Raw genomic sequence first — 12,500 nt, 5'->3', positions numbered from 1 at the left:
TGGTGTCATCTTTGAGGAATTACCACACCCTTGTCATATTAAAAATGTTGAAATAGTCACGAAGAGATTAAAATAACGCAAATTTATATTTTGAGAGGACGTTCTCGTTGCCGTCGCCGCTGTCGTTGCTTAAGCTCCCTATTATGAGAGCGCGTTCGACGCCGTCACTTTAATATATACTTTCACTAGCTGACTTTCAGCCTCTGTCTATTTCTAAAATCCACGTTCTTCATCCATATATATCATAGTGTCAAAGTCCATGCCAGGTTAGCATGTCCCCTGTACAAAGTACGATTTGTTACGATGGTACTCGTCAATTAAAGGCATCAAATAGTTTGCTGACTGTCCATGCAGGGTCTTATAAGTTATGAGGATCCTGAATTAAATTCTCCTCTCAACTGAGAGCCAATGTAAAGTCTTGAACAAAAGCGTTACATGATCTGATCGTTTCACTATTGATGTTTCGAATCGTTTTCTCTGAATATCAAAGCTTGCTGCCGTCATTGGAGGTCAACCGGAGGTGAATTTATCCAGCACAACCCGAGAAATCTCCAATCAATCCTAAATCCGATGAGGAATCTTCTCCAAAATAAAAAAAAAGCTAAATTGGGACTTTCTTCGATTGGTTATGTGATTTATCTCCTTTCTTTTGGCCTCTTTCTCTCAAAAGTTACGTCTTTCAACAGCAAAGAAATTCCAACCAATCACGAAAAACACAGGTTACTGTTAACCAGAATAAAATAAACTATGAGCTGTGCTTGCATCATCTTTTCCGAACAGTTTTATCCACACATCTAATGACCGCCGGAAGGAATGCAGAGCAGAGTTAAAATCACCTAACGAATGCTGTGTCCCCCCGAGTGAATGGTAACTATGAGCTGTGCTTGCATGATCTTCTCCGCGCAACTTTATTCGCACATCTAATGCCCCTTGATCAGACTGCAGAGCAGAGGTATAATCACCTAACAAATGCTGTGTCACCCCGAGTGAATGGTAACTATGAGCTGTGCTGGCATGATCTTCTCCGAGCAACTTTCTTCCCACATCTAATGCCCGCCGCTTTGACTACAGAGCAGAGGTAAAATCACCTAACGAATGCTGTGTCACCCCGAGTGAATGGTAACTATCAGATGTGCTGGCATGATCTTCTCCGAGCAACTTTATTCGCACATCTAATGCCCGCTGGAAGGAATGCAGAGCAGAGGTAAAATCACCTAACGAATACTGTGTCATCCCGAGTTCATGGTAACTATCAGCTGTGCTTGCATGATCTTCTCCGAGCAACTTTATTCGCACATCTAATGCCCGTTGATGAGACTGCAGAGCAGAGATAAAATCACCTAACGAATACTGTGTCATCCCGAGTGAATGGTAACTATCAGCTGTGCTGGCATGATCTTCTCCGAGCAACTTTCTTCGCATATCTAATGCCCGTTGATCAGACTGCAGAGCAGAGGTAAAATCACCTAACGAATACTGTGTCACCCCGAGTGAATAGTAACTTTCAGCTGTGCTGGCATGATCTTCTCCGAGCAACTTTATTTGCACATCTAATGCCCGTTGATGAGACTGCAGAGCAGAGGTAAAATCACCCAACGAATGCTGTGTCACCCCGAGTGAATGGTAACTATCAGCTGTGCTGGCATGATCTTCTCCGAGCAACTTTCTTCGCATATCTAATGCCCGTTGATCAGACTGCAGAGCAGAGGTAAAATCACCTAACGAATACTGTGTCACCCCGAGTGAATGGTAACTATCAGCTGTTCTTGCATGATCTTCTCCAAGCAACTTTATTCGCACATCTAATGCCCGTTGATGACACTGCAGAGCAGAGGTAAAATTACCTAACGAATACTGTATCATCCCCAGTTTATGGTAACTATCAGCTGTGCTGGCATGATCTTCTCCGAGCAACTTTATTCGCACATCTAATGCCCGCTGATAAGACTGCAGAGCAGAGGTAAAATCACCTAACAAATGCTGTGTGATACCGAGTGATTCGTAACTATCAGCTGTGCTTGCATGATCTTCTCCGAGCAACTTTATTCGCACATCTAATGCCCGTTGATAAGACTGCAGAGCAGAGGTAAAATCACCTAACGAATACTGTGTCACCCCGAGTGAATGGTAACTATCAGCTGTGCTGGCATGATCTTCTCCGAGCAACTTTCTTCGCATATCTAATGCCCGTTGATCAGACTGCAGAGCTGAGGTAAAATCACCTAACGAATACTGTGTCAACCCGAGTGCATGGTAACTATCAGCTGTTCTTGGATGATCTTCTCCAAGCAACTTTATTCGCACATCTAATGCCCGTTGATGAGACTGCAGAGCAGAGGTAAAATCACCTAACAAATGCTGTGTGATACCGAGTGATTCGTAACTATCAGCTGTGCTTCCATGATCTTCTCCGAGCAACTTTATTCGCACATCTAATGCCCGTTGATCAGACTGCAGAGCAGAGGTAAAATCACCTAACGAATGCTGTGTCACCCCGAGTGAATGGTAACTATCAGCTGTGCTGGCATGATCTTCTCCGAGCAACTTTATTTGCACATCTAATGCCCGCTGATGAGACCGCAGAGCAGAGGTAAAATCACCTAACGAATGCTGTGTCACCCCGAGCGAATGGTAACTATCAGCTGTGCTTCCATGATCTTCTCCGAGCAACTTTATTTGCACATCTAATGCCCGTTGATGAGACTGCAGAGCAGAGGTAAAATCACCTAACGAATGCTGTGTCACCCCGAGTGAATGGTAACTATCAGCTGTGCTGGCATGATCTTCTCCGAGCAACTTTCTTCGCATATCTAATGCCCGTTGATCAGACTGCAGAGCAGAGGTAAAATCACCTAACGTATACTGTGTCACCCCGAGTGAATGGTAACTTTCAGCTGTGCTTGCATGATCTTCTCCAAGCAACTTTATTCGCACATCTAATGCCCGTTGATGAGACTGCAGAGCAGAGGTAAAATTACCTAACGAATACTGTATCATCCCCAGTTTATGGTAACTATCAGCTGTGCTGGCATGATCTTCTCCGAGCAACTTTATTCGCACATCTAATGCCCGCTGATAAGACTGCAGAGCAGAGGTAAAATCACCTAACAAATGCTGTGTGATACCGAGTGAATAGTAACTATCAGCTGTGCTTGCATGATCTTCTCCGAGCAACTTTATTTGCACATCTAATGCCCGTTGATGAGACTGCAGAGCAGAGGTAAAATCACCTAACGAATACTTTGTCACCCCGAGTTCATGGTAACTAGCAGCTGTTCTTATATGATCTTCTCCAAGCAACTTTATTCGCACATCTAATGCCCGTTGATGAGAGTGCAGAGCAGAGGTAAAATCACCTAACGAATGCTGTGTCACCCCGAGTGAATGGTAACTATCAGCTGTCCTTGCATGATCTTCTCCGAGCAACTTTATTTGCACATCTAACGCCCGTTGATGAGACTGCAGAGCAGAGGTAAAATCACCTAACGAATGCTGTGTCACCCCAAGTGAATGGTAACTATCAGCTGTGCTGGCATGATCTTCTCCGAGCAACTTTCTTCGCATATCTAATGCCCGTTGATCAGACTGCAGAGCTGAGGTAAAATCACCTAACGAATACTGTGTCACCCCGAGTGAATGGTAACTATCAGCTGTTCTTGCATGATCTTCCCCAAGCAACTTTATTCGCACATCTAATGCCCGTTGATGAGACTGCAGAGCAGAGGCAAAATCACCTAACAAATGCTGTGTGATACCGAGTGATTCGTAACTATCAGCTGTGCTTCCATGATCTTCTCCGAGCAACTTTATTCGCACATCTAATGCCCGTTGATAAGACTGCAGAGCAGAGGTAAAATCACCTAACGAATGCTGTGTCACCCCGAGTGAATGGTAACTATCAGCTGTGCTGGCATGATCTTCTCCGAGCAACTTTATTCGCACATCTAATGCCCGTTGATGAGACTGCAGAGCAGAGGTAAAATCACCTAACGAATGCTGTGTCACCCCGAGTGAATGGTAACTATCAGCTGTGCTGGCATGATCTTCTCCGAGCAACTTTATTCGCACATCTAATGCCCGTTGATGAGACTGCAGAGCAGAGGTAAAATCACCTAACAAATGCTGTGTGATACCGAGTGATTCGTAACTATCAGCTGTGCTTCCATGATCTTCTCCGAGCAACTTTATTCGCACATCTAATGCCCGTTGATGAGACTGCAGAGCAGAGGTAAAATCACCTAACGAATACTGTGTCACCCCGAGTTCATGGCAACTATCAGCTGTTCTTGCATGATCTTCTCCGAGCAACTTTCTTCGCATATCTAATGCCCGTTGATGAGACTGCAGAGCAGAGGTAAAATCACCTAATGAATGCTGTGTCACCCCGAGTGTATGGTAGCTATGGGCTAAGAATGCATTTGCTTTTTGTTTATTTGTTCTCAATAGGATATCAATAGCGCACGTCTTGAAATAAAGAGCCTTTGAGTAGTTCTTCTTGTGGTGGTGCAAATTACCGAAGTCTTGGTAGATCTTTGCAAGAGGGTGATTGCATTCTTGAGAACGACGGGTCACGGTTGAATCAACGTTCTCCTCTGGGCCTAAAGAGCAATGTTTGAATTGCTCGAGTGTTGCTTGGTGACGTGCGACTGATTCTTCGAAACCTGATCCAACATTTCCCTCTTCTGTGAATGTTGACCCCAGAAGTACCATAACATTACCGCAAAAATGAAACAAATGAAAAGGCGTTTTGGAATTTATCTGGAGATCATTTAACATTCGAAGGGCAGGGTTAATTACAAATTGCTGGGTGTCAGTGTCAAAGAAGTTCTTTGCTGCTGCCGTAATGTGAAATATAACTAGGAATTGCAATGGCCAATAATTACCCGAGTCAAAAGTATTTGTTTGAAGTTCTTTGCTATTTTTTGGTTTTTTTCCTTTGCGTCCCAGAGGTGGAATAACAAGCAGTTGCTCGTCTGCAGCGGAATTGCATTCCTTGCGTGCGTTGTCATAGTAGTAAGTCGAGGTAGATGGGTCGTTTAAGAAGTGATAGTAGACCGCCATGACTTGGTTAACAACGAGTCTTAGAATTTTCTGCTCCCCACTTTCACGCATTAAAGAAAGAACTTCTTGCAGGCACTGTATCCCGCTCTCAACCTTGCCGTTAACAAGCTGGCAGATGCCAAAGTAACACAAGTATTTACTCCTTTCATCATCAGAAACTGAACAAGATTTTGACTGCATTTCAAATGCCTTCTTCAGAAGTTGCATTGAACTTCCTTCTGCTCCCCAGGTAATTTCACTAAATGCTTTAGAAGCTAGTAAACGCCTCTGGTAATGTGTATTTCCTAGAGCATTGGCTGCCTTTAAGGCCGAATCGTAGATAGTGTCAAAATTGTCAGTTTCCATAGAACACCAAAACAACGTGTCAAGAAACATTTCTGCTTTAATCAAAACTTTAAAAATATGCACGGCTATCCTGGGATCTGTGCAACCGTCTACAAGACTTTCTAAAAAAATCTGTTTTTCCTCATAGAATGCAATGAATGCGTCCATGGAATGACCATTTAGAAACTCATCATTCAATTTGTCGAAACGAGAAATGTAATGCTCATGGAAACGGTACTTTGCATTTGCTACTATTTCTTCCATTCGCTGATCTCCTGTTTCCTTAGCAAATGACTGAAGAAGCTTATGCATTATGAATGTTCCAGGCTGGGAGTTTGAATCGAGAAAGGATTTTCTTTGGAGTAATTTCAACATTGTGATGACCTTGCACTTTCTAACATTCAATACAGCTGCTGCGAGAGTCGTCGTGAAACATCCCGGAAGAACAGACAAAGACACAAATGCTTCTTTTTGTTCGAGAGAAAGTCTGTGGAAGGACTTTTCATATAAGAACCGCAATCTTTGATTAGCTGGATAATCTGTATTGTCTAAGATGTCCGCAATACTTTCTGTTGTGGACTCAGTGAACTCAATCAAACTCTGGCTTGGTTGAACATCATCTTCAGAAACTAGAGAGCACATTAACCTCATTGCAAGAGGCACACAACCGCATATTTGGGCAATTTGTGAGCAGTCATCGGGAGTCGCATTTGGCACCAATTCATGAACTAACGTACGAGATGAGTTGTCATCCAGTGACCTTATTCTTATTGATTTGTGCCCTTGGAAATTCAAGTTGATAAATTCAAATGATTCTCGTGTCGTCACCACCAGAGTTATCTTCTTATTTCGCGTGAGAATTTCTTCAAATAGTTGCAGGACGTCTTCTTTTACATTTGGAAAGCCACTCTCTAGCAGATCATCTACATTATCAAGAATAAATACGCAGGAATCTGAAATGCTGCCGAGGGTCTCAATTAGCTCATCTTCAAAGGACAGAGGCTGAGATTCTGATCTCTGACTCGGGATGGGTTGTCTTACGAGGCTGAAAAGCTTTGATGTCAGATGTGCCTTTGTCTGAAGTCCTCGTAATGAAAGGAAACAAACAGGAACGCGTCGAGACTGCAGTTGGTGCCCCACCGCTATAGCAACCGAAGTCTTTCCGAATCCGGGTGAGCCCCAGATCGTCACGATTCGGGTATGTTCGGAACTCACGAGATCCACGATCTCTTGGCATTCACTCTGTCGGCCAGTGAAGTTTGGAATCATTGAAGGAAGAACAGATCCTGGGACTGTTGACTTGATGTCTTTGTAATGCAAAAGTAAAACACAAAGTAGACGTTGCTGACCTTTTTTAAAATATCCTTTTGTCTCGTTGAGAGAGAAGATATCAAGAAGTAAAAACAAATATCATCTTCAACTTTGTGCGCATAACCGAAAATGTTATTCGCAGTTAAGATAAATTGTCACCCACGGCAGGCATTTTTTCCGTTTTTCAATGCAATGTCGAAGTGGCAAACTTCAGTTGCCGTTATTTAAATGAAGACAGACCTTGTGCAATATTGGCTACGTTCCTAAGCTGACGTCACTGCAGAAACTCCTAGTCACAAAATAAATTATCTAGTTGTAATAAACATAGTTAGTTACTATGACATAAAGAAAGAAATTTATTTTGTGACGTCGTCTCAGAAATTGACCGTTGGCTTTGATTAGCTTAGCTGCAGAGCCAATTTAATAACTACTGTACCGCTCGAAGCAAAGAAACTATTTAATTACAAAGCCTATAAGAAGAAAGTTGTCTTGAAACGAAGGAAAGGATTTAAAACTCCCGACTCGAGAAACTGTATGTTGGCTTTTCGACCCCATCAATTTCCAAACACGCAGTTTTATAAATGTCACAGTTGTGACAATTTCAAAAACTTAAGCCTGCCTTTTGTAATGCAAAAAAAAAAAACAACAAAACCTCACCATGTTATTTCTTAACTGCAGAGTAATTCAATCGGAAAAAACCTAGGTGAAACCTCGGCTTTCGTCTGCCGTAAACGAGGTTTTATCTCGGTCAAACTGGAGATCGCATCCGCATTTTGACCTAGGAAGAACCGCAGCAAATTCACAAATAGTTTCGAGCGGTAATGTAACAGTTTCTTTCATTTTTATGTGACTGTGTTTGTTTTTCTTTTAAACACGCGAGATACATGGAAGATCTGTCCGTCTTTTTGTCATATTTTAACAGACAAACAGCGTCTTGTTTGCACGGTCATATGCCTATTGCTATCTGCTGCTGTTTTTAAAAAGAGTCTTGAAAACAGTTGTCCTAGTGTTTTACCTGTTTTTTCTGCTTCTTTATATCGTTCCTCTTCCTTCTTTTTTAGCTCATGGATCTCCTTCCCTAGCGCACTTATATTTTCCTGTTGCATCCTCAAGCCCTGCGCGACCTCTTTGTTGGCAGTGAGGCTCTCCTTTTTTATGGATGCTAAGGACTCCTCAATCTTTTTCATATCTGCATTTCTGCTCTCTAAACATTTTATGTATGCTTGCTTCTCTTCCCTTACCTGTTGTTCCAATTTACGGACTTCTGTTGTTGGAAAGTCAGATGCAGTCAAACTTCCAATAGCATCAATCGATGCAGTTGGAATTCCCAGAGCTTTGAACGCTTCTTTAGCATACTGAATGTTCTGGTCAAATGTTGCTTTGTCCATCTCCAAGCGAGAAGAATGACAAACTGCATTCCTCAAACGCCGAAGCTGATCAATGGCCAGTGCAAAGGTCTCGGCATTATCTCCTTTTGGGCTCAATACAGATCCATGGAGGCTTCCATGGGGAACAGCTCGGGGCTTCACATACAAATCATTAAGTGTTTTGGAATGAATTCTGAAGGACTTTGCAAAGATGGTAGCCTGGAAGAAGGCGGTGCAATCCCATTCATTGTACGACTGGTGTGTAGGAACTTTAGTTGTCCCTCCCTCTGTAGAGACAAAGAGATTTCTCACTGCAGTGGAGTCATCCCAAAGCTGGTAGCCAGGGCGATGCCCAATGGTGGTGTCCCACATCGCCTTAAAAGTCTGACGTAAAGCCTTTGGAAATTCATTTAAAACCAGAGACAAACATTTGAAATGATTTAACTCCTCATCACGATAAGGGTGCAAGGACATCACGAATTATTGATAATAAAGCAATGCCACAATGGCGTAAAGGACCTAAAACAAAAATAAAGGAATAAATATAATAAGCGGATTTCATTTAATTCACCTCTTTCGGGAAAAGAAAGCATGGTTTGCTCATTCTGAAAAGATTGCCTTAAACATGTTCTCCTCAAGAAGAGAACAAGGAAACAATTTTCAAAGCTTTGATGACTGAAACGGGTATTTTAAAGATACAGGAGGAAAGAGTTCCATTACTCTCTCTGTGACGACGACTTTTGCCTGGCTTACAAAACAAGTTTAAAAGTTGCACAGAAGCCTACCCAATACATGAAGATTCATTTTAAATTGACGCGGTGCAGACTCCTTCTGTCGCAGAAACTGCGCCGAAAACTTTGCTATGCGTAAACAAAAGCCCTATCCGGGCCATATCCAAGCATGAAGAACTGGAAATTCCATCTGCTGCAAAGCTTAAGAACTGTCCAACCAATTACCATGGAAACCATGACATTAGTAGAGGTGAAGCAACTGCTAGAAATGCTCCTATTCCACTAGACAACCCCCAGACTATGCTGCCCACAACACAAAAGCGTGGGAAATCGTGGTACATTGGTGCATACACAACCTGACAATGCTGTTGACCACAACTGGCATCTAAGCACTCCTGCTGATAACTAGCTTTGTTAAATTACTGCATATTATATATCGAGTAGACAGGCTATTTACTCGCATTATTTCGAAAACAATGCCCACTTGTCGCTCTGATCAAGCTGATGACAATAAACACAAACATAATCGTCAAAACGGAACATGGAAAACTTACATCACGTTTGCCGTGTACCATACACATCGAAGTCATCAAGAAAAGCTCATACGCGTAATTGTCGTAATCCCAATAACCTGATTACCATTCAGCGATTGCCTTTCAAGGCCAGCAACGCCCGCCAATATGTCTATGTGTCTTTTAAAGGCGCGCTCTATAAATAATAAGGCGCTATGTATCAAAGACTATGTAGTTGATCACCAAATTGACATCTTGGGGATTACTGAAACTTGGGCCAAGTTAGATGGGGAATCCAATCTTGTTGTGAATGAGCTGAGTCCCCGGGGATATTAATTCAGCCTTGTACCGAGGAAAAAAAACGATCTGGCGGTGGTATTGGCCTGTTATATAACACAAGCCTTAAAATCGAAAGGGTTGACTGTTAGTAACAATTATGCCTCTTTTGAATCTTGGAGGTGAAATTGCACACTGCATCAACAGTTGTTATAAATGCTTACTTCCGCCCAGTTCTTTGATGATTTCAACGATCTCCTCAAACACTTCTCAGTTTAATCTGGTAGGCTTTTGATCATGGGTAACTTCAATTTTCATGTCAGTGAACCATCTCGTGATCGTCTGGTAAATCTGATAAATCGTCTGCTAAATTTCTTGATATTCTGATCATATCTCAAGAACGGAGAGGATTTAATTCGTCAAACTTCACAGTGATTATTCTTTTTTGTCACCTTGAAAACACGTTAAAAGATCGGCTTTCCAAAACAAGCGGTTGGCAGTTTCACAAATGGCTTTTCGGACCCGAAAAGTTTTCGGGACTTTCGAGAAACGGGCCCCAGGACCCGAACCCGGGCCGCTCGATCCGGAGTCAAGCACTCCAACCATGAGGCCACCTCGCCCCCCACAGCCTGTCCTCTGCACCACGACTATTTGCCAAACTTATGAAAGCAGTGTTTTGGCATCCAACAGAATCCAACAGGGAGCAGGGATGGCACAGTGGTGAGAGCACTCGCCTCCCACCAATGTGGCCGAGGTTCGATTCTCGGACCCAACGCCATAAGTGGGTTGAGTTTGTGTTGGTTCTCTTCTCTGTTTCGAGGGTTTTTCTCCGGGTTCTCCGGTGATCCCCCCTCGGCAAAAAACAGCATACAGCCGATTCCAGCTGGCTGTAAGCTGTGCTCCAAGGCCACACATGGACCGTATAGCGGCTGCCAGAGGCGCCATTGTATGCTTTCGGTTCGACCTTGTTGAGCTGCATCGTTGCTGTACTTTGCGACGGCGATTAACAGCGACAATTATTATTATTACTTATTACGACAATTATTAGAATTGGGTCACATATCAAGTACATAGGTTAAAAATATGATGATTGTGTAGCCAATGTAGCCAGTACGCTGCATATTTTGAGTCAGAAAGGGCTTACACCCCAAAAGACAAAGTCAGTGACAACCTCAACACAAGTTATCCAGCACCTGGGGTTTGTTTTGAACTTGGTTTATATGACCATATCAATTTCAGCAGAGAAGCATGAGAAGTTAGTTAAAGTAATTGAAAATATTTTTGGCCTAGCTTCTCCCTCAATTCGCACAGTCTCACAAATGGTTGGTATGGCCTCCTCCCTTATCCGGGGGTCGAGTTTGGGAATATTTTTTTATCACCAAATCGAAATTGAAAAGGCAGCTACCCTGAAAAGGAACAATGGGGATTTTGATCGTCCCATGACATTATGTGATAAGGCAAGGGCAGATGAGCAATGGTGGATAGATTATGCACTTGCATCTAAGAGAAAAATTGATCATGGGCAACCCAGTAAGAGGGTGTGAATGGGGTTAACCGACTAGCGACAAAGGGCTAGAAAATATTACTGACTACCGACAAAACGAGGGGAAAATTACCGACCTGCGACAAAAAAATTAACTGGGATTTACCGACAACCGACAAAGGTCGAAAATTTTAACCGACAACCGAAAAAGTAATAAAATTTTAACCGACAACCGACATGTGGACCCCCCCATTCAGACCCTCCAGTAATACTTTTTCCACTATTGCAAAATGGGGAGCCTGCATGGAAGACATATGCACTGGGGGGAGATGGGGCGATGAGGAGATAATGTATCACGTTAAATGTCTAGGGATCTCCAGTCCCTTTATCGAGAGTTGCAAAATTGTCATATAAAAGTGCTATCAGATAATTATACAACAACTGTAGCCTATCTGCAGAACTTGGGCCGGTCCCATTCACTTTTACGTAATGCTATGGCCAGGTCAATTTGGAAATGGTGCATGGCCAGAAACATTTGGCTTACGATAAGCTATTGTCCAGGGAAAGATAACGTTATTGCAATTGCCGATAAGGCATCAAGTGTGCTTGATGACTCCACTGAATTGAAACTAGATGACGACATATTCAGACAGGTGACAGTCCTTTTGGGGAAACCTAATGTGTATATGTTTGCATCCAGGCTTAACCATCAACTACCGATTTATGTATCCTGGAAGCCAGACCCCCCAAGCCTGGGGAGTCGATGCTTTCGCATTACATCGGACCTTTTTATTTATCTATGCTTTCCCGCCATTTAGTCGGATTCCTCGAGTACTTCAAAAGTTACAACTTACGCAAGCTAAGGCACTCCTGATCTCGCTACTCTGGCCGACGCAACCATGGTTCCCGACAATGACCCTAATGTCGATACGCCAGCCCATCCTGCTGCCAAGACAACAGAGCAATGCGTACCTACCATTCCGCAAGAGTCATGCACATACGCTGGGAAACAGTCTAAAACTAATGCTTGCCTCTTATCAGGCAGCCCCTCAGAGGTGCAGGGCTCTAAGAAAGAGCTCAGGCGAAAATTCTCAGTTCCTGGAGAAAGGATACTCAGAAGAAGTAATATCAAGTGTATCTGGATAAATGACTATCATACGCAGGGAACAGAACATCAATCCCTTTTACTTTTCTGTGAACAGTGTCATTGAATTCCTTCAGGAGTTGTTTAGTAAAGGACTTAGTTACGGCAGTATTAATACTTCTCGGAGCAAATTGTCATCATTTGTTATTCTAAAAGACAATAATCTAATTGAAACTCACTCCTTGGTGCAGCGTTTTATTAAGGGGGTTTATCAGTCTCGACCAGCCCTTCCCAGGTATACTACAACATGGGACACCTCTATCTTTCTTACATATCTTAAAGGCCTGTGGC

The 12,500-nt window shown here is 42.9% G+C and overlaps 1 protein-coding gene across 2 annotated transcripts in view; it reads right to left on the bottom strand.

Annotated features, from left to right (window-relative positions):
• Positions 1–21: 21 nt before the first annotated feature.
• LOC137985601 (uncharacterized) overlaps positions 22–12,500 on the bottom strand; it is a 24,215-nt gene continuing 11,736 nt past the window's right edge. Inside the window, exons 1-3 of one of the 2 annotated variants that reach the window (XM_068833231.1) lie at positions 9,349–9,378; positions 7,712–8,582; positions 22–6,692 (exon numbers count right to left, since the gene is read on the bottom strand). In XM_068833231.1, the coding sequence (XP_068689332.1) occupies positions 1,066–6,692; positions 7,712–8,537 (6,453 nt within the window). In that variant the 5' untranslated portion in view covers positions 8,538–8,582; positions 9,349–9,378 and the 3' untranslated portion in view covers positions 22–1,065. Of the gene's footprint in view, positions 6,693–7,711; positions 8,583–9,348; positions 9,379–12,500 lie in introns of those variants that run through there. The other variant, XM_068833230.1, reaches the window with a different exon arrangement.

The sequence above is a fragment of the Montipora foliosa genome, chromosome 14, assembly GCF_036669935.1.
Source record: "Montipora foliosa isolate CH-2021 chromosome 14, ASM3666993v2, whole genome shotgun sequence".
Classification (NCBI taxonomy): Eukaryota; Metazoa; Cnidaria; class Anthozoa; order Scleractinia; family Acroporidae; genus Montipora; species Montipora foliosa.
Note: the sequence above shows the minus strand (reverse complement) of the source record. Positions and strands in the feature narration are given on the sequence as shown.